At 48.3% G+C, this 22,369-nt stretch overlaps 1 protein-coding gene across 1 annotated transcript; it reads right to left on the bottom strand.

Annotated features, from left to right (window-relative positions):
* Positions 1-3,011: 3,011 nt before the first annotated feature.
* On the bottom strand, positions 3,012-21,203 carry LOC310849279 (ras-related protein Rab-19-like). Its single transcript, XM_083749471.1, has 5 exons — positions 20,551-21,203; positions 15,825-16,112; positions 10,745-10,907; positions 8,060-8,179; positions 3,012-3,598 (listed from the first exon to the last, which is right to left on the bottom strand). The coding sequence occupies exons 2-5, from the start codon at positions 16,011-16,013 to the stop codon at positions 3,477-3,479; spliced, it is 594 nt and encodes a 197-aa protein (XP_083605597.1). The 5' UTR covers positions 16,014-16,112; positions 20,551-21,203; the 3' UTR covers positions 3,012-3,476.
* Positions 21,204-22,369: the final 1,166 nt, after the last annotated feature.

Below are 22,369 nucleotides of genomic sequence, written 5' to 3'. Positions count from 1 at the left end.
TGAATGTATGATTTATATATATGACACCTTAGAATTCCTATAACAACAGCCCTTCAGATATTTGAAGCTGCCTCTCTGTCTCCTTTTCCCCAGGCCAAACATACCCAACTCTCTAAAATGTTCCACATAAAGGGATGAAGAAATGCCTCCTTTGACCTGCCCTGGATTTTCCAACCTTCAGCTTCACAGATTCAATCAGGCAACCATTGGCCATCACCCACCCGGCGCCAGATGTGTGTGCTCTCTCTTCCAAATTTCCAGCTGTCACAAAGCCTGGCTCCTAGCTCTTTTCCATGCGATGGGCGTAATGAATGGAAAGGGTCTAAGCCCCCAATGCCTTGTTCAGTGGAGGGCTTGGGGCTGAGTCCTTTGTATTTCCTCCTTTTACTTTTATCTGTGTTACCTGAAAAGGGAGAGGAATTCAAATCCACCTTCCTTAGTTTCTGCAATAGGCTGCAAACGAGAATGCAACAAAAACGGAAGCCCCCAAAAGGAACTGGAAGTCGGAGCAGCAAAGCAACAGGGTGGTAAAGAAGAGAAACATTTATTTGTCATACAATTTTTGGAATTGGGGTTGCCAGACCTCCTAAAGTTTCCAGGTTTGTCTGGCCCCCTACAGGGGAGAAGGGGTGGGCTTGAATCTTCAGGTGAGCAAGTGCGCCTTTATTTTTATTTATTTATATTAAGAAGACTATGCGTGCAGCTTGGAAGCTGCAGCCTGGCAGGATAATTATCACATAAACTCTCTGGAATCTGTGCTGTTATGTACTGAGTTGAATAGGATCCAAAATGCAGCAGTCTGATTGGTCCTAGAACAATAGGATCCAGAATGCAGCAGTCTGATTGGTCCATAGGAGCCACCTAATCCAGCTCTAGGTGGAAGTGAATCCGCAACCTGATTGGCCTACAGGAGAATCCCCGAATTAGCCAATCATGTGGGGCAAATTGTGTAAATAATGTATATAAGGCAGATATTCAGGGGGAACTTCCATTCCTCCTCACCTCTATGAGCTGAATAAAGAACATGAAATCCACACTCGACTCCAAATATATTTCATGCCCCCTTCCCCTCTCCCAATTAACCTCCATCTCCAGGACTCAGTGGTAAGAGGGAGAGGAGAGGGAGAATCACCAGGACCCAGCCCTGTGACATCACCAGGGGATGCCCTCATGACATCAGCAGAAGCTTCCCCTAAGTCTGGGGTTTGGGTCCTGGAATCTCAGGGTCTAGGATGCTCACGACCACGCAGTCCTATTCAGACCCTACCGTTCCTTGTTCAGGGAAATTCAGAGAAATGAAGATTTAGGTGTTTTATCTGTTCTGTTCTTAGGCTTTGCTTTTTGCTCCTATGTGCAGTAGAAACAAGAAACAGGCAGAGGACTGGGTTTTATTTTTGCAGAAATCATTGCAGGCAGAAATCAGAGGAAGCTGTTGCCTCAGATCTGACATCTCCAAGCCGAGAGATTTCTCCAGCTGTTGATTTCTACCTGTCATCATGCAGCCACAAAGGCACAGAGCCCTTGCCTTTTACGAAGTAGCAAATCAAAGACAATTAGGGGCCTCCCAGCATAATTTTAAGCATGTTTACTTGGATTTTCAGTGAGACTGCTGTGTCATTCTCTGGCCGCAAAAGAGGAAAATGTCTCTCTTAATGCCATACTATTGCAAAGTACCTCCTTCCTCAGAAGGTCATTGTTGCATACCTCAAATGGAGCACAAAGTCATTGCTTAAGTATTCTGCTGTCTCCAACATGCTAGAAATGCAGGTTTATAGCGTGGGATTCAATGTCACGCTGTGATCAATGTTCTGCCTCCACAAGCATTTCAGGTCACCAGACAGAGCCATCCCTGTGCATGCTGTTCCAGGGCTTATATGGACCCTCCCAGAGTCAATTTTGAGGGGGATGTCCCATTGCACAAGCTGAAGTCTGCAGAACATTGCATGCATTGATGATGCTAGCTTAAATTTGATAGCAACAACCTCAGCAGAATTTGTGTCAGCCCCTTTCATAGGAAGAAAGGGCATCTCAGAAGTGACATGTCTCTCAAGTGATGGGAAGGACAAAAACCTGCTATTTACCATATTTTTCGCTCTATAAGACGCACCAGACCATAAGACACACATAGTTTTTGGAGGAGGAAAACAAGAAAAAAAAATATTCTGAATCCCAGAAGCCAGAACAGCAAGAGGGATCGCTGTGCAGCGATCCCTTTTGCTGTTCTGGCTTCAGCGATAGCTGCGCAGCCTGCATTCACTCCATAAGACGCACACACATTTCCCCTTACTTTTTAGGAGGGAAAAAGTATGGCTTATAGAGGGAAAAATATGGTATTATTCTTGTTATGGAATAGCTGGAGGCTGCCATGATTCTGAATCCCAGTTGCTAGAAACCACAAGAGGGGAGAGGGTAATAATAATAATAATAATAATGTATTATTTATACCCTTGTGCTCAGGTCTGCTTGCTGGCTTCCCATAATGGGCTTCTGGTCAGCCACTATAAGAACAGGATACTGGATTAGCTGGTCCCAATTTGGCCTGATCTTGCAGACTCTTCTTAAGAAGAGAATCATAGAATCATAGAATCATAGAGTTGGAAGAGACCACAAGGGCCATCGAGTCCAACCCCCTGCCAAGCAGGAAACGCCATCAGAGCACTCCTGACATGTGGTTGTCAAGCCTCTGCTTAAAGACCTCCAAAGAAGGAGACTCCACCATACTCCTTGGCAGCAAATTCCACTGTCGAACAGCTCTTACTGTCAGGAAGTTCCTCCTAATGTTTAGGTGGAATCTTCTTTCTTGTAGTTTGGATCCATTGCTCCGTGTCCGCTTCTCTGGAGCAGCAGAAAACAACCTTTCTCCCTCCTCTATGTGACATCCTTTTATATATTTGAACCTGGCTATCATATCACCCCTTAACCTCCTCTTCTCCAGGCTAAACATGCCCAGCTCCCTTAGCCGTTCCTCATAAGGCATCGTTTCCAGGCCTTTGACCATTTTGGTTGAAAGTGTGGAATAGGAGGAGGAGACCAAGTATGATGTACTACCTTGTTTGGAACACCAACAGGACGTGGGAAAAGGCCAAAGGTTGCACCCTCACACATACACCCCCCCAATCCCATAGTAGCTCAGAAGCTGCAGTTCCCAGAAGTTGGTTCCATGTCCACAGTGGGTTGGTCAGCTCGGCATCGTGTAAGAAATAGCCCACAGGTCTCCAAAGAGAAGCATTACTGGAGGTGAAGCGAGGGAATATAATTGGCCCACCAACTTCCAGCCAAGGGTACCAGCGCCACAGCAGAATATGCTGCAGAGACTCTTCAGGTCAGACACAAGCGGCTGCTATAGCCCAGCTGTCTCCGAGGAAGTGGCAAATGTCCCGATGCGATATGCGGCAAACGCACGGAGAAAGGCTACCCGAGACCAAAGGCTACCTGAAGCATCCTCTAAAATGCTGCGGCAGGAGGCTCTCCCACGCTCAGCATCCACATTGGCCGTAGCCTGCATCTTGCAGCGGGAGATGGAGGCTGCTGTGCTGGAATTCGTTCCTGAGGAACAGCCTCTCCAACATCTCTTGCAGGCTGCGCTCCACGTTCTCACCTGGAAGAGAGGAGGAGAGAAGGAAGCCTGGGCCAGGTTGGAGGAGGAAGAGGGAGAGCGAGAGAGGAAGAAGGCCAGGAAGTGGGCAGGCAAGTCTCCTGTTTGCAGTGGCGTAGCATGGGTTATCAGCACCCGGGGCAAGGCAAGTAATTTGCGCCCCCTAACCCGTGGATTTCCCTAACCCCCAGATGTTGCGCCTGGTGCGGCCGGCCCCCCCTGCACCCCCCACACTACGCCACTGCCTGTTTGCACTTATTCTGATTATTACAGGTATATAGGAAGAGTGGCAAATGAAATTAACGGATTATGCAGAATTAGACAAAATGACAGGAGGGATTCGAAACCTGCGGGACCAAAGATTCTTAGAGGACTGGAGTAAATATTTGAACTATTTGCAAAGCAATTGTAACAAACAGATTACGCTAGTAGGACTGCAAGAAGCTCTGTAAGGAGGACTTTGTGAAATATTGCAAGAAAGACTTTGAAAAGAATATTAGTTAAGGATAATTAAAAGTAACAGAGAAATTAAGAAATGCAGATTAAGTGATAAAGAACGGAAAACCTTCAGAAGTAGTTGACGGGAGTCTAAAAAAATTGTACAAGATAAAAATGTATGTTAAATGACTGGTGGAAATGATATGTTAAAAATTAATAAAAATGTATATATATAAAAACAAAAGGCACCGAGGCTGTGGATGAAGGTGAGGTGGGAGGGAGGTTCTTTGATGGACTGGTGGTGCCATAATAATAGCAGTGCTGTTGGCACAGACCGGTCTCTGCCCCTCCCAATGTTCTGTGCCAGGAAAGCAGACTGCTGTATTACATAATATTAGCAAAGCGCCCTTCTCTGCCGGTGCTTGCCGGTCCAGAAATAGAACCTGCTGCACACCCATTCATTATCTCAACACCCTGAGAGATGCACATTCCTCCAGAGAAGTCTGGCTGGCGTGCCTGCAAACCATCACCCCACCCCTACCTTCCTCCGCCTGTCAGATTGGCTTGAAGGCCCTTCGTGACCTTGCTTGGCGGTTGGGCAGATAATTAGCGCCTACCCAACCTGCTGCAAACCCACAGCTTCATGCAAGACTGCCGCAAGCTAATAAATGCTATTTAAAGCAAGCTGGAGCAACCGGCAGGCTTCTGCCTAATTGGATGCTTGGGGCGGAGAAAGGAGCCCAGAGGAGAAGAGGCAACAGTGTGATGCCGCAGCAAAATAAGCTAATGCTGCTTTAGGCTGCGTCAGCAGAAATCTGGTGCCCAGATCAAGGTACGTAATACCGTAGTTCCGCTCTGTTCTGCCTTGGTGAGTCCTGTGTTCATTTCTGGGCACCACAATTTACAAAGGATGTTGGCAAGCTGGAAGGTGTGCAGAGGAGGGCAAATGAGGTGATCAAGGTCAGGCATAGGCAAACTCGGCCCTCCAGATGTTTTGGGACTACAATTCCCATCATCCTAGCCACAGTGATCCACGCAATGGTCACCTCCAGACTGGATTATTGTAACTCACTCTATGTGGGGCTACCATTGAGACTGACCCAGAAACTCCAGCGGGTGCAGAGTGCCACGGCGAGACTCCTTATGGGGTCCTCGCTGCGGGATCACATTCACCCGGTGCTCTACCAGCTGCACTGGCTCCCAGTGGAGTATAGGATCAGGTTTAAGGTGCTGGTCTTAACCTTTAAAGCCCTATATGGGTTAGGACCCTCGTACCTACGGGACTGCCTCTCCTGGTATGTCCCACAGAGGACCTTACGGTCTTCAAATAAAAACATCTTGGAGGTCCCGGGCCACAGGGAGGTTAGGCTGGCCTCAACCAGAGCCAGGGCTTATTCGGACGTGGCCCCGATCTGGTGGAATGCTCTGTCACAAGAGACTAGGGCCTTGCGGGACTTGACATCTTTCCGCAGGGCCTGCAAGACAGAGCTGTTCCACCAGGTCTTTGGCCAAGGCACAGTCTGACCCCCTCCTTTGGTAATCCTCACAGAACTCTTGCCCAATGGTTGCCATTAATTTGATTCTGAAATTGATTTTAGAATGAATTGATTTTAGGATGCTGTGTTACTTTTATGGTTGTTAGTTGCTCGGCTGGGGAGGGCGGGATATAAATAAAATATTATTATTATTATCCCTGACCACTGGTCCTGTTAGCTAGGCATCATGGGAGTTGTAGTCCCAAAACATCTGGAGGGCTGAGTTTGCCTATGCCTGATCAAGGTTCTGGAAACTAAGCCTGATGAGGAATGGTTGAAGGAACTGGGTATGTTTAGCCTTGAAAAGAGGAGACTGAGAGGAGATTGGATACCCACCCCCAAATATCTGAAGGGTTGTCACATGGAAGATGGAGCAAGCTTGCAGCATTCGAACCAATGACTTCAAGCTATGAGAAAGGGGGTTCCAATTAAACATCAGCAAGAGCTTTCTGGCAACAAGAGCTGTTTGACAGTGGAACAGACTCCCTCAAAAGGCGATGGTGTCTCTTTCCTTGGAGGTATTTAAGCAGAGGTTGGACAGCCATCTGTCAAGGACTTTTAGCTCCGATTCCTGCATTGCATGGGGTTGGACTAGATAATAATAATAAAAAATAATAAATTTTTATTTATACCCTGCTCTTCCCAGTTCAGAAAACCGGGCTCAGGGCAGCTAACAGCAAATTTAAAACACTTTTGACCATTGGAAGTCCTTTCCAGCTCTAGAATTATATGCTTCCATGATTAACCTGTTCATTTGGGCCCTGCTAACCTCACCCACTTCGGCAAAGAGCAGATCAGACACAACGGACTCAGGCGGATGCCAAGCACAGCTCGATCTCTGTGTCATTTTGTGCCAGCTGCTTGGGGAAATTATGCTGACTCTCGGTGACGATTTTACAAGGCTGACTTGGCATCTTCGAAAACGCCCGCCCATCAGCAGAATAAGAAGCTAAAGAAACTGGAAAAGGAAGGAAGGAAGGAAGGAAGGAAGGAAGGAAGGAAGGAAGGAAGGAAGGGGAGCCTCAGCGGATGTGGAAACAGAAAGCTGCTGTAAATGGAAAGCTCTAGGAGGCGTCAAAGAGAAGCAGCCAAACAATTGCCAGAGGCAAAAGTACGCAGAGCTGCAAAACTAAATTTCACCACAGTACTCGCTTCTTTTGGACTTCCAGGACTCTCTAGCTGGGTTCTGAGACTCTCCCTAGGCCATATCCCCTCCATAAGAACGTGCTTTTTAACATCTACATGCAGCCGCTGGGAGAGATCATCAGGGGGTTTGGGCTGGATGTCCATCAATATGCGGATGATAGCCAGCTCTACCTCTCTTTCAAATCGGATCCAGTGAAGGCGGTGAAGGTCCTGTGTGAGTGCCTGGAGGCGGTTGGAGGATGGATGGCGGCTAACAGATTGAGGTTGAATCCTGACAAGACAGAAGTACTGTTTTGGGGGGACAGGGGGCGAGCGGGTGTGGAGGACTCCCTGGTCCTGAATGGGGTAACTGTGCTCCTGAAGGACCAGGTGCGCAGCCTGGGAGTCATTCTGGACTCACAGCTGTCCATGGAGGCGCTGGTCCATTCTGTGTCCAGGGCAGCTGTTTATCAGCTCCATCTGGTACGCAGGCAGAGACCCTGCCTGCCCGCGGACTGTCTTGCCAGAGTGATGCATGCTCTAGTTATCTCCCGCTTGGACTACTGCAATGCGCTCTACGTGGGGCTACCTTTGAAGGTGACCCGGAAACTACAACTAATCCAGAATGTGGCAGCTACACTGGTGACTGGGAGTGGGCACTGAGACCGTATAACACCGGCCATGAAAGACCTACACTGGCTCCCAGTACGTTTCCAAGCACAAGTCAAAGAGTTGTTGTTGACCTTTAAAGCCCTAAACGGCCTTGGCACCAGTAGACCTGAAGGAGCGTCTCCACCCCCATCGTTCTGCCCGGACACTGAGGTCCAGCTCCAAGGGCCTTCTGGCGATTCCCTCACTACGAGAAGCCAAGTTACAGGGAACCAGGCAGAGGGCCTTCTCAGTGGTGGCACCCGCCCTGTGGAACGCCCTCCCACCAGATGTCAAAGAGAAAAACAACTACCTGACATTCAAAAGACATCTGAAGGCAGCCCTGTTCAGGGAAGCTTTTAATGTGTGACATCTTAGTGTATTTTTGGTCTTTGTTGGAAGCCGCCCAGAGTGGCTGGGGAAACCCAGCCAGATGGGCGGGGTACAAATAATCAATCATTATCATTATCATTATCGCTGGCCTCAGCCGCTGTTCCCAAGCCTGTGACTCCTGCAATGTTCTCCTGAAAGGAATGTGGCCCCCAATAGTCTGCCATCGCCGTCCCTCGTTTCAAGCCCCTTCCTGCTTCTTCAAGCTATGAGAAAGTGGGTTAGGTGGGTTAGTGGAATCGCTGCCCCTGCTCTTTACACTAACCTCACTTGCATCACCCCCTCTCTCAGCTCAGCTGGAAAGACGAGGCGACCCTCCCCTTCTTACCTGTCTTGGCCGACACTTTGAACCTGCCGGACGCGCCGTGCTCCACCGCAAACCTCTCGGCCTTTTCTTCGGGGACGCAGCTCTCCAGGTCACTCTTGTTGCCCAGGAGGAAGAGATTGGCTTGGCGGGGGGGGGGGGGGGAGAACAGGAAGATCTGAGAACAGGTGCTGGGGCTAAAGGCTCTGAGCCCCTGGCAGGGCAGGAGGCGGCCAGTTCATGTATGGTAGGAAGGATATTTGCAGCTCCAACATTTGTTAACAATTCTGTTTGGGCCAGCAGCGTTTTCAGCTTCTGAGACTCCTGAGATACTACTGGTTAAATTCATTACAACAACAAAAAACACCACCCACAATTACTTTTTTATAGATATTTGTTATCAATAAATCAATTTGGCAGACAGATGTTAAGAAATGATTGGAGATGTTAAGAAATGATTGTGTGTTGCCTATGGGAGAGTTTTTTCACTTCTATAGCAAAGGTAAATGGACCTTAAATTATGACTTATACAACAGAAAATAATATTTTGAATTTCTTGAACTCCACTATGTTTGCATAGAAAAGGACTGCCTAAGACTGCATTTTGTTGGAGGTGTAATAAGCATAATGCTTCTTTAAAACTCATGTTTTTACAATGTCCTATACTTATTAAGATTTGGGAGAAAGTAGTGGATTATATGAGGGACGCGGGTGGCGCTGTGGGTTAAACCACAGAGCCTAGGACTTGCCAATCAGAAGGTCAGCGGTTCGAATACCCATTGCTCCGTCCCTGCTCCTGCCAACCTAGCAGCCCCCCCCCCCCGGGGCTGAGTTTGCCTATGCCTTACTTAGGACAATGCTTCTCAGAGTGACCAATACTGCCTCCTGGTGGTCAGTCTTGGGATTACCTAGGGCAGGCTTTCCCAAACTTGGGCCTCCAGCTGTTTTGGGACTACAATTCCCATCACCCCTGACCACTGGACCTGATAGCTAGGGATGATGGGCATTGTAGTCCAAAAACAGCTGGCGATGACAGGTTACGGTACGACTGGATCAAGTTCATCCGTTTTACTGAATTCATCAACCAAAATACTTTTAATTGAATAAATGTGCCATGCATTGCGACCCTTTGTCAGGTGTGGTTGCAGGAGCCAGGCCCTGTGACCAATAGGACTCTGCAGGACTGGGGCCTTCCTCACCACACAGGTGAGGCCGGTCGTTAACTCACAGCACCTGGTGGCAAGAGCTGGGAAGGGTTATAAGGTCAGCATTTCCCCTTCCGCTCATAGAATCCTAGAGTTGGAAGAGACCACAAGGGCCATCGAGTCCAACCCCCTGCCAAGCAGGAAACGCCATCAGAGTACTCCTGACATATGGTTGTCAAGCCTCTGCTTAAAGACCTCCAAAGAAGGAGACTCCACCACACTCCTTGGCAGCAAATTCCACTGTCGAACAGCTCTTACTGTCAGGAAATTCTTCCTAATGTTTAGGTGGAATCTTCTTTCTTGTAGTTTGGAGCCATTGCTCTGTGTCCGCTTCTCTGGAGCAGCAGAAAACAACCTTTCTCCCTCCTCTATGTGACATCCTTTTATATATTTGAACCTGGCTATCATATCACCCCTTAACCTCCTCTTCTCCAGGCCTTTGACCATTTTGGTTGCCCTCCTCTGGACACGTTCCAGTTTGTCAGTGTCCTTCTTGAACTGTGGTGCCCAGAACTGGACACAGTACTCCAGGTGAGGTCTGACCAGAGCAGAATACAGTGGCACTATTACTTCCCTTGATCTAGATGCAATACTCCTATTGATGCAGCCCAGAATTGCATTGGCTTTTTTACCTGCCGCGTCACACTGTTGGCTCATGTCAAGTTTGTGGTCAACCAAGACTCCTAGATCCTTTTCACATGTACTGCTCTCAAGCCAGGTGTCACCCATCTTGTATTTGTGCCTCTCATTTTTTTTGCCCAAGTGCAATACTTTACATTTCTCCCTGTTAAAATTCATCTTGTTTGTTTTGGCCCAGTTCTCTAATCTGTCAAGGTCGTTTTGAAGTGTGATCCTGTCCTCTGGGGTGTTAGCCACCCCTCCCAGTTTGGTGTCATCTGCAAATTTGATCAGGATGCCCTTGAGTCCATCATCCAAGTCGTTGATAAAGATGTTGAATAAGACCGGGCCCAAGACAGAACCCTGTGGCACCCCACTAGTCACTCTTCTCCAGGATGAAGAGGAACCATTGATGAGCACCCTTTGGGTTCGGTCAGTCAGCCAGTTACAAATCCACTGAGTGGTAGCATAGTCAAGACCGCATTTTACCAGCTTCTTTACAAGAATATCATGGGGCACCTTGTGAAATGCCTTGCTGAAATCAAGGTAGGCTACATCCACTGCGTTCCCTTTATCTACCAGGCTTGTAATTCTGTCAAAAAATGACTCCCGACTCTCTGACCCTCAGACTCTTGGCTTTCTGATCTCTGGCTTCTGGACCTCTGTTCCTGCTCCCACCCCGCCATCTTGCGTCCCCAGTCTTCGATCGCCCATGAACCGGACCGTGACACTCTTGGGGTCCCGTCCAGCTCTGCAACCCTATGATTTTGCGTCTGTGTGTCAGGCTGCTGTTAAAGGCGCAGGTGCAGAGGCGGAGGGGGGAAAGTGGCCACCGACCCCTCTGTGTACCCTGGGACTCTTCCTTTCCCCCTGCCCTCTCACTTACCATCTGCGCAGTACTGCCTGGCCAGGTACAGCCAGTGTAAGAGGCTGTCAAAGGAGAGGAGGTGCTGCAGGCTGTACACGAGGAGCACAGCATCCGCGTCTCGGTAGTAGCTCCTGCTCAGGGACAGGAAGCGCTCTTCTCCAGCCGTGTCCCACAGGGAAATCTGTGCAGGTTGAAAGAGCAGGTGGTTAGAGCGCCAAACAGGGGAACTCCCTGCCGCAGGAAACTTATGAGAGACCGACTGGAACCTAGAGGGGGATTCATCTGGGTTTTTGGGATGGCCTAGTCAGGTATGAAGCTCAACATCAAAAAAACGAAGATCATGGCCACTGGGCCCATCACCTCCTGGCCAATAGAAGGGGAAGAAATGGAGGCAGTGAGAGATTTTACTTTCTTGGGATCCATGCAGATGGTGACAGCAGTCACGAAATTAAAAGAGGCCTGCTCCTTGGGAGAAAGGCAATGGCAAATCTAGACAACATCTCAAAAAGCAGAGACATCACCTCGCCAACAAAGGTCCCAATAGTAAAAGCTCTGGTTTTCCCAGTAGTGATGTATGGAAGTGAGAGCTGGACCATAAAGAAGGCTGATCGCCGAAGAATGGATGCTTTTGAATTCTGGTGCTGGAGGAGACTCTTGAGAGTCCCATGGACTGCAAGAAGATCAAACCTCTCCATTCTGAAGGAAATCAGCCCTGAGTGCTCACTGGAAGGACAGATCATGAAGCTGGGCTCCAAGACTTGGGCCACCTCATGAGAAGAGAAGACTCCCTGGGAAAGACCCTGATGTTGGGAAAGATGGAGGGCACAAGGAGAAGGGGACGACAGAGGACGGGATGGTTGGACAGTGTTCTCGAAGCTACCAGCATGAGTTTGACCAAACTGCGGGAGGCAGTGGAAGACAGAAGTGTCTGGCGTGCTCTGGTCCAGGGGGTCACAAAGAGTCGGACATGACTAAACAACAACAGTCAGGTATGACATGGCCCTCTGTCGTTTTTCTTTCCTGCAGACCCTGTCAAGATCTAGGCGATGGCTTCCTGATAAAACAACTTACTCCTTAACTTAAAGAAAACAAAAGAGATTATTGTGGAGGCGGTCGGGTGTGGGGGACTCCCTGGTCCTGAATGGGGCAACTGTGCCTCTGAAGGACCAGGAGCGCAGCCTGGGAGTCATTCTGGACTCACAGCTGTCCATGGAGGCACCGGTCAATTCTGTGTCCAGGGCGGCTGTCTACCAGCTCCATCTGGTACGCAGGATGAGACCCTCCCTGCCCGCGGACTGTCTTGCCAGAGTGATGCATGCTCTAGTTATTTCCCGCTTGGACTACTGCAATGCGCTCTATGTGGGGCTACCTTTGAAGGTGACCCGGAAACTACAACTAATCCAGAATGTGGCAGCTACACTGGTGACTGGGAGTGGCCACTGAGACCGTATAACACCGGCCATGAAAGACCTACACTGGCTCCCAGTACGTTTCCGAGCACAAGTCAAAGAGTTGTTGTTGACCTTTAAAGCCCTAAACGGCCTCGGTCGAGTATACCTGAAGGAGCGTCTCCACCCCCATCGTTCTGCCCGGACACTGAGGTCCAGCGCCGAAGGCCTTCTGGCGGTTCCCTCACTGCGAGAAGCCAAGTTACAGGGAACCAGGCAGAGGGCCTTCTCGGTGGTGGCACCCACCCTGTGGAATGCCCTCCCTTCAGATGTCAAAGAGAAGAACATCTACCAGACTTTTAGAAGACATCTGAAGGCAGCCCTGTTTAGGGAAGCTTTTAATGTTTGATGCATTTTTTAAATATTTTAATATTTTGTTGAAAGCTGCCCAGATGGGCAGGGTATAAATTATTATTATTATTATTATTATTATTATTATTATTATTATTATTATTAAAATGTAAATTGAATATTCAGCCACTTATTATTGAGGGGAGGTGTGTGGAACAGGTCTCGGTGTTCAATTTCTGGGAATGGAGTTGATAGATGACCTAACCTGGGGAGAAAACAGCAAAGACCTGGTGAAGAGAACACAGCAGAGCTTATATTTTCTGAGAATCCTCCAGAAAAGCAATCTCTCAAAGGACCTGTTGATGGCATTCTACCACTGTACTGTTGAGAGTGTATTAACTTACAGTCTGTGTGTGTGGTTTGGGAGCTGCACGGCCAGGGAAAAAACAATGCTGTCCAGGGTTGTAAAGACTGCGGAGGAATAATTGGGTGCACTCTTCCCACCTTGGATCAAATCTATTCTTCCAGGTCTCATAAGAAAGCTGCAGTGATAGCGCAGGATAGTGCGCACCCCGGAAATGATCTCTTTCAGCTTCTGCCTTCTGGAAGAAGGTACAGGGGTATAAAGACTAGGACTAGCCGCCTGAGAAACAGTTTCTAGCCAAATGCGATTTTGGTTTTAAATGCAGTGTAAGGTAGTCTCTGGGGGAGTATATTGTATTCAATTATGGGGTATCAGAGTTTTTAGGGGGCTAACCAGGCTGGGATAGCTGGGATAGCAGGCTTGTTGGTTTTTGAATGTCCGAGGTAGATTTTTTCAATTTCGTTGTTCTGTATGGGACAATGACAATAAAGATTATCGTATTGTAAAAGAGAGGCTCTGTGGCAGCTCATGGGTTGTGAAATTTCCCACACAGTGAGCCTGACACCTTCCTTATGCAGCTTTCAGCAAATGCTGAAGCCACACCTCTCTGCCCTGATCTTTGACACCTGAGATGTGTGTTTTCAGGATCCACCCAATTCCTGTGACAGCGATTTGCTTTCACTGTTTCTAATTCTGAATTTCAAATTATTGTAACCTGCCCTGGGGCGTGCTGGTGAAGTCTGGGAAACAGAATCATAGAACTGTAGATCCTAAAGGGTCATCTACTTCAACACTCTGCAATGCAGGAATCACAGAAGGAGACCTTCACCTGTCAGTGCTAGGATTTATTCAGGACTTCAATGCCGGGAGTTCGAAAAGTTGGGTGCCATAAATGTGGAAAATTGCAGTCAAACATACATGAGTACTAGTTGGTACATGAAGGGGTTAAGACAATAGAGCTGTGTTCCTAGACTCAGTTAGGTCATGCCCCTCTTCTCTGATGAGTGAAGAAGTTAAGCCTTCTCATCCTGTGCCTCACTTTTTCTCCACACCATGTAACCCACCAGGTGGGATGCGTCGAAGCCATCTCCAAAGCTTTGAACATGCGTTTGGAACTATCTTCTATATTTTCTACCCTAGAGGATTCTGCCTACGTTCTCCTTGCTGCTGCTTGGATAAATGCATGAATTGGACCTTTGGAATGTTTTGTAAGTAAATCATTTTAAAGTTACAGTGGACGCTCGGGTCGCGAATGTGATCTGTGCAGGATGCACATTTGCAACCCTCAGCGGCACGTCTGTGCACGCACGGGTTGCGATTCGCTGCTTCTGCGCATGCACAAAGTGCGCTTTAGTGCTTCTGCACATGCACGACCCCCGAAACCAACCCATTCTGGTACCTCTGGGTTTCGGCGGGTCCCTAACCTGAAAAAACGCAACCTGAAGCATCTGTAACCCGAGTTATGACTGTACTTAACAGGGTGTGGTCTGTTCATTGCAAGAAGAGTAGAAAGAGGGGGACCCTTTGCAAGTGGGCTAAACAGGATATGCAAAAGGTTTAATTTGTAGAATCATTGCATTTATCAAGCTGGAAGGGTGTCCAACTTTGTGAGTTTAAACTCTGCTGCTAGGGGCTCCCTCCCACTGGAGAGTGTGTTAAGCCCCAAATTTTGAATTTAGGCACACCCAGCCGGTGCTTTTATTATTCACCACACACACCCATGGGTCATAAGACCCTATATCCCCGTCCTCCATGACAGAAACAGCCCTCCTCCTCTCTGAGAGGGGAACGCAGAGCAGCATGCAGGAGAATCTCAGCTTCCACAGCAAGCATTGTGGCCCCCAGGAAATTGAGCCCCAATCTAGGTTTCAAACGGAAGTGATTGAAGGGAAAGTGAAATTACTGAAGGCCGCATACAGCAGACTATTAGAATGGGAGACGAAAGATGAAAAGGTAAAATCAGTTATGATTAAATGGGCACAAGATGTAGGTCACAACATTATGATGGAAGATTGGGAAAAATTATGGAAAACTGATTTAAAATTTACAGATTGTTCCCTGTTGAAGGAGAATTATAAGATGATGATGTACAGATGGTACATGACACCAGTACGGTTAGGGAAAATGTATAAAACTAGTTCAAATACATGTTGGAAGTGTAAGGAAAAGGAGGGGACATTTTATCATATGTGGTGGGATTGTAATGTAATTTTAAAATTTTGGGAAATGATATACAACGAATTGAAGAAAATCTTCCATCTAACATTTGTTTAAAAACCTGAAGCATTTTTGTTAGGGATTGTAGGGAAAGATCTGCCAGAAAAGCTGAAAAACATCTTCATGTCTGTGACAACAGCCGAGAGAGTTCTGGTAGCACAAAGATGGAAGACTGAACAAATTCCAACTAAAGAATCATGGCAAGAAAAATTGACGGACTATGCAGAACTGGCAAAACTGACATACAAGCTACGGGACAAGGATAACTGTGACTTTAAAGATGAATGGGAACCCTTTACAAAGACGCAACAAAGCGAACTGGACTCCTTGGCTGGCTTTGAATAAACATGCACAAACTTTTCTATTGATGATAATCAGCTAAAAAGTTTGAGGATCTATACAACTGTGTAACATGCAGAAAACAGCATTCTTAGAGAAATCAAAGACTGGAACTGAGGGAAGCCGGGGGGGGGGGATTGTGGGGGGGGGGAGGGAGGAAAAATGGGGGAAAAAATAAGGATGATATATTTCTGGATAATATGTTTTGTTTCAATTTTGAATATTTTTTTTTAAAGGAAATTGAGCCCCTGCCCCTCTCAGAATCGTAAGAGGGACCAAGCCATCAACTCCAACACTGTATAAGCCCAAGCACCCAAGTTAGCTTACGAAGGTGCATAGACCCTGCTGTTTCTCCCTCTCCCTTTCCCCCTTTCATGAGGTGGGGAGTTCCAGGGGCAAGCCACCAACCAAATGAGCTGCCCGGAAAGCGGGCCCTTACCTGGACCTGGCAGTTCCTGCTGTTGAGCTTCAGGGGCAGGGTTTTCTCGCACGTGTAGCTGTGCTGGCCGGGCGGGTGGTCGCCCTCCAGGAAACGCCCCAGCTTGATCCGATGGAAGAGCGTGGTCTTCCCCACCCCAAAATCGCCCAGGAGGATCATCTTGAACCTGGGGCTCCTCGTACCTGCCATGGCTAGGCTTCTTCACCAGCAGCAGGTGTGGCACACACCTGACGGGCAGAGATGCTCTTTGGCTAAGCGAGAGTAGTAGACCTTGAAGTCACGGTTCAGCTCTGGGGAGGAGGAAACGTGGCCGGGTTTGTTCAAGGAGGGGAATAGATGTTTGCATTCTCTCTCCCTCTTTTCTGGAGAAGGAGGGATCCAGTACGCAAACACTTCCCTGCTGCTGGAAGTGGCAAAGCCCAGATCCAGACACAAGCTACTGTATTTTTCGCCCTATAGGACGCACCGTCCCATAAGGCGCACCTAGTTTTTTTGGGGGGGGGAAATAAAGGGGGGGAAAATTATTTCCCCTCCAGACCTCAGCCCCCAGAACAGGCAACTCTCCGCAAGCCACGGGAGCTCAGCGCCAGGCTCCCGCGCCTTGCGGAGAGCTGCGCGAAGCCTGGAGAGGGAGAGGGGTCGGTGCGCACCGACCCCTCTCGCTCTCCAGGCTTCAGCGAAAGCCTGCATTTGCCCCATACGGTAGTTGGAAGAGCTCGGCCCAAGTTGGATCACTTTAATTTCCACATTTCTTAATTTTTTTAAAAATATAATCTTTATTACTTTAAATTACATATACAAAGAATTTAAAATCTCATACTACAAAAAAAATTAAAGGAAAAAGAATTAAGGAAAAAGAAAAGAAGAAAATAAGGAAAAAAGAAAAAGCAGATTTACGTGCATTAAAAAACTTAATCTTCCTAATTAATACTTAAATAAAAAAGACTTCTGACAAAACGAGTCTTCTAATCATTCTCATTGTACTGTTTATACTGTCGTCGTTTCCCCCCCACAGTTTTATATTCTTTAATATTGTTCCCGTCTACTCCACAAACAGTATTTGTTGTGTTTACAAGTATTGCTCAAGTTCTGCTAATATGGTGTGGTTGGTACAATATGATCTTATATAATCCTTAAATATTCTCCATTCTCCAAATATTTTCTGGTTCAATACTCCTCTAACTCTTCCCGTCAGTTTTGCTAGTTGTAAATATTCTAACATGAGTATCTGCCAATCTGTGATTGTCGGTACTGTTTCGTTTTCCTGCTTCCTCGCCACAAGGATTCTTGCTGCTGTGGTGGCACACATGAACAGTGGTCTTATGTCTTTTTAATTTCTAGTGGTGGTAAAATGCCTAAAAGAAAGATCTCTGGTTTGTGTTTTTTTTAAGTGAGTCATGGAATTGTACAGCTGGAATGTGAACCAAAGAGTCATTTAGTCCAGCCCCCTACAATGTGGACCCACAAAGGGGACACAGAAACTGAAGGATGCCTACTTAATGTGCATTGGACTGCTTAATTCAGTGTGGTGCTGGCCTTGAAAGCCCTAAACGGCATCAGCCCAGTATACCTGGAGGAGCATCTCCACCCCCATCGTTCTGCCCAGACACTGAGGTCCAGCTCCGAGGGCCTTCTGATGGTTCCCTCCCTGTGAGAAGCCAAGTTACAGGGAACCAGGCAGAGGGCCTTCTTGGTGGTGGCACCCGCCCTGCGGAACGCCCTCTCGTCAGATGTCAAGGAAATAAACAACTTATCTGACTTTTAGAAGACATCTGAAGGCAGTTTCTAATGTTTGATGTTTTATTGTATTTTTAATATTTTGTTGGAAGCTGCCCAGAGTGGCTGGGGAAACCCAGATAGCTGGGCAGGGTATAAATAAATAAATAAATAATAATAATAATAATAATAATAATAATACAGTGGTACCTCTGGTTGCAAACGGGATCCGTTCAAGAGTCCCGTTCGCAACATGAGCAGAATGCAACCCACAGCGGCACGATTCACCACTTCTGTGCATGCGTGTGACATCATTTTGAGCCTCTGCGCATGTGCGAGTGGCGAAACCCGGAAGTAAACCTTTCCGGTACTTCCGGGTCACCGTGGGACGCAGTCTGAAAACGCTCAGCCTGAAGCAAATGCAACACAACATATGACTGTAATAATGATCATCATCAACATCAGTGCAGGATTACTTCTCTGCAGAGCCAGGACAGGTGTAAATGTGAAGATTAAAAACCACCGGCTGGCAAATGGAAAAACAAACAAAGCCTTCTGCCAGCACCAACTTAGCATGACATTCAGCGCAGATTTCTTTAGCAAACATTGAAGCATTCAACAGAAAGGCATAGCAGGCAAAAACGTGTACAGAAAAAGATCTGGCTGATTAAATGGCACACATAACCTTTTTTAAAGTGAAACTCCATTTTTGGCTACCTTTTCCACGGGGAAATAAACACCCCCCTTTTACTGCATAAAATACTGTATAAAAACACGAATAACAATAAAATTCAAAAGTCAATTTAGGGGAAATAAGCATTAGATAATCCCCAGGGCTAGCTGGCTGAATTGGACCTAGTTGGGCCAGCGAGGAGACCAGGGGAGAATTAGCTATGTGGTCTCAGAGCGGGTGATCTTCATAAAAAGGGGAAGGGGAGGGAAGGAAGGGGAATAAAAGATCAGGCAAAATTCAAATTAAAGGCCAGGTGGAATAGCTCTGTCTTACAGGCCTGACAGAAGGAGGTTAAATCCTGCAGGGCCCTGGTCTCCTGGGACAGAGCATTCCACCAGGTTGGAGCCATCACTGAAAAGGCCCTGGCTCTGGTGGAGGATAATCTTACTTCCTTAGGGCCCGGGACCTCTAAACTATGATTATTCATGGACCTTAAGGTCCTCTGCGGGGCAGACCAGAGGTGGTCCTGTAAATACGAGGGCCCTAAGCCACAAAGGGCTTTAAAGGTCAAGACTTGAACCTGACCCTATACTCCACCGGGAGCCAGAAGCTTCGTTGCCTCCAACTGTGGAGGGAAGAACAGAGCTATCCTGGCTAGGAGCCATCGATACCTGCCCCCCTCCATGAATATCAATATAGTTGGAATCTCCTTTCTTGTAACTTGATGCCATGGGTTCGAGTCCTGCCCTCCAGAGCAGCAGAAAGCAAGCCTGCTCCATCTTCCCTGTGACAGCCCTCCAGATAACTATCCTAGCACCTCTCAATCTTCTCCTCTCCAAGCTAAACAGACCTGGTTCCTTCAACCGCTCTTCATATGGCTTCATTTCCAGAACCTTTATCCTATTGGTTGCTCTCCTCTGCCCACCTTCCAACTTGTTAATAATAATAATAATAATAATGTACCCAGGACCAGACAGAGGACTTCAGGTGGGATGCGGGTGGCGCTGTGGTCTAAACCACTGAGCCTCTTGGGCTTGCCGATCAGAAGGTCAACTGTTCGAACCTCTACGATGGAATGAGCTCCCGTTGCTCGGTCCCAGCTCCTGCCAACCTAGCAGTTCCAAAGCATCTCAAGTGCAAGTAGATAAATTTAACCTCCTTCCGTTGGGCCTGTAAGACAGAGCTATTCCGCCTGGCCTTTAATTTGAATTCGGCCTGATCTTTTATTTCCCTTCTCTTCCCTCCCCTTTTATGAAGATCACCTGCTCTGAGACCCCACAGCTAATTCTCCCCTGGTCTCCTCGCTGGCCCAAATAGGACCAACTCAGCCAGCTAGCCCTGGGGATTATCTAATTGATTTTTGAATTTTATTGTTATTCATGTTTTTATACTGCATTTTATGCTGCTTTTACAATTAAGTGTTTTAAATTTGTTGTTAGCCGCCCTGAGCCTGGTTTTGAACCGGGAAGGGCAGGGTAGATATAAAATAAAAATTTATTATTATTATTATAAATAGGTACAGCTGCAGTGGGAAGGTAAACGGTGTTTCAGTGCGCTTTGGCTTCCATCACGGTGTCCCATTGCGCCAGAAGCGGTTTAGCCCTGCTGGCCACATGACCCGGAAAGCTGTCTGTGGACAAAGGCCAGCTCCCTCGGCCTGAAAGCGAGATGAGCGCCGCAACCCCACAGTCGCCTTTGACTGGACTTAACCACCCAGGAGTCCTTTACCTTTACAGTGGACGCTCGGGTTGTGAACGTGATCAGTGCGTGGGGATACACGTTCGCAACCCGCAGTGTTCGCAACCCGTAGTGGCGCATCTGCCACACGCGGGTTGCGATTCGGCGCTTCTGTGCATGCGCAAAGCACAATTGCTGAAACTCGGAAGTAACCCGTTCCGGTACTTACGGGTTTTGACGGGTCTGTAACCCGAAAAAATGTAACCTGAGGTATGACTGTACCTTTTTACAGCCTAGAATTGCATTAACTTTTTTTGCTGCTGCATCACACTGTTGGCTCATGTTAAGCTTGTCCACCAAGACCCCTAGATCCTTTTCACATGCCAAGCCAGGCGTCCCCCGTCCTGTATGTGTGTATCCAGATTATTCCTGCCTTTGTGTAGAACCTTACATTTGCCCCCACTGGTATTCAGATCCTTGGTCCAAACACCAGAGACATACACACAGCCCGCCCTTGAGAGCACCCCCCTTCTGCCAGGGTGACGGGCAGCCTGGCAGAACCCCATAAAACAGGCCCCATAAAAGAGGCACCCCCTCCCCAACCCAGCTCCTCCACCAATTGAGACATGGAATGTCTTGCCAGGGCAGCTGCTCATCTACCTTGTCTGTCCTCGCGCCAGCCGAGTCAGCCGCCCACTTGACCAAGAGGCTTCTTCCTTCAAGGGATCCCCAGAGAGATCCTCGCCCTGCCAGTCACATGCCAGTCACAAGGCCAATGTCCGGAGGGGGCCGTCTGTTCTCCTCCAGGAGCTCCTGAAGAGGCCTTAAGCCTCCAGGGGTGTGGTAAGAGGTTGGCACCGATGGCCGCCTTTCCCTGACCCAGCCTAGTTCCTTGTCTCCGACGGGAGATGGCAAGAAGCAGGGCAAATGTCACCCACGTCGCATCAGATCTTTATTTGCCTCTTTATGTGGGGCTGGGGTTTGTTTGTTTTCTAGTTTTACAGCCGCGAGAATTCTTCGCCTCTCCTCCGAGCTCAGAAACGGTGCGTTTGCCAGCCGTGAAATGCTGGCGCTTGAAGCGCAGCCAAGTGCCCTTGAGGTTGCCTGGAGTGGCAAAGGAAGCAGGCAGCTGGCAGACGCATCTGGGGAGACCGAGGTCCCAGGTGGCTGTTTATTAGGGTACCCCGTCCTCCGTCACTTCTGTGTTGGAAATCTGCACTGGGAGGACATTGTCGCAGTTGAACTAGGATGTCTGTATTTCGTATACGCTGCCTTCTCCTCTAAGGAGCTCAAGGTGACAATAATAATAATGATGATGATAATGATAATTTATTATTTATACCCAGCCCATCTGGCTGGGTTTCCCCAGCCACTCTGGGCAGCTTCGAACAGAACACTAAAATACAATAACCTATTAAGCATTAAAAAGCTTCCCTGAACAGGGCTGCCTTCAGATGTCTTCTAAAAGTCTGGTAGTTGTTGTTCTCTTTGACATCTGGTGGGAGAGCATTCCACAGGGAGGGAGCCACCACCGAGAAGGCCCTCTGCCTGTAACTTGGCTTCTCGCAGCAAGGGAACCACCAGAAGGCCCTCGGCACTGGACCTCAGTGTCCGGGCAGAATGATGGGGGTGGAGAAGCATACATGGTTGTTCTCCTCCCCACAACAACCCTGAGAGGTAGGCTCAGCTGAGAGGCAGTGACTAGCTCAAGGTCACCCAGTGAGCGTCGTGGTGGGGATTCGAACCCTGGTCTCTCAAATCCAAGTCCAAAACTCTTACCACTGCGCAACACTCGTTGTGTTTGCAGCTAACGCAATGTTTACCTGTTGACTCCCTACCCGGCAGGAAGACCCATATGAGAGAGGCTGCGCATGGAGCCCCAGGACCTTGATGTAAATCACAGGACAACTGGTGACCCCTCAGGGTCAAGGCAGCCCCCAGGTTTGATGGCCCACCAGGAGGAGCTGTGAAGGGAATACCTGGCTTTTTCTGCCTGGCTGGTCAGTCCCGGGCAGGCCACAGGAGTACTGCTCTTGGGGGACAGGGGGTGGGCGGGTGTGGAGGACTCTCTGGTCCTGAATGGGGTAACTGTGCCCCTGAAGGACCAGGTGCGCAGCCTGGGGGTCATTTGGGACTCACAGCTGTCCATGGAGGCGCAGGTCAATTCTGTGTCCAGGGCAGCTGTCTACCAGCTCCATCTGGTACGCAGGATGAGACCCTACTTGCCCGCGGACTGTCTCGCCAGAGTGGTGCATGCTCTGGTTATCTCACGCTTGGACTACTGCAACACGCTCTACGTGGGGCTACCTTTGAAGGTGAGCCGGAAACTGCAATTAATCCAGAATGCGGCAGCTAGACTGGTGACTGGGAGCAGACGCCGAGACCACATAACACCAGTCTTGAAAGACCTACATTGGCTCCCAGGACGTTTCCGAGCACAATTCAAAGTGTTGGTGCTCACCTTGAAAGCCCTAAACAG

The sequence above is a fragment of the Podarcis gaigeae genome (genome assembly GCF_964106915.1).
Source record: "Podarcis gaigeae genome assembly, chromosome: 7".
NCBI lineage: Eukaryota > Metazoa > Chordata > Lepidosauria > Squamata > Lacertidae > Podarcis > Podarcis gaigeae.
Note: the sequence above shows the minus strand (reverse complement) of the source record. Positions and strands in the feature narration are given on the sequence as shown.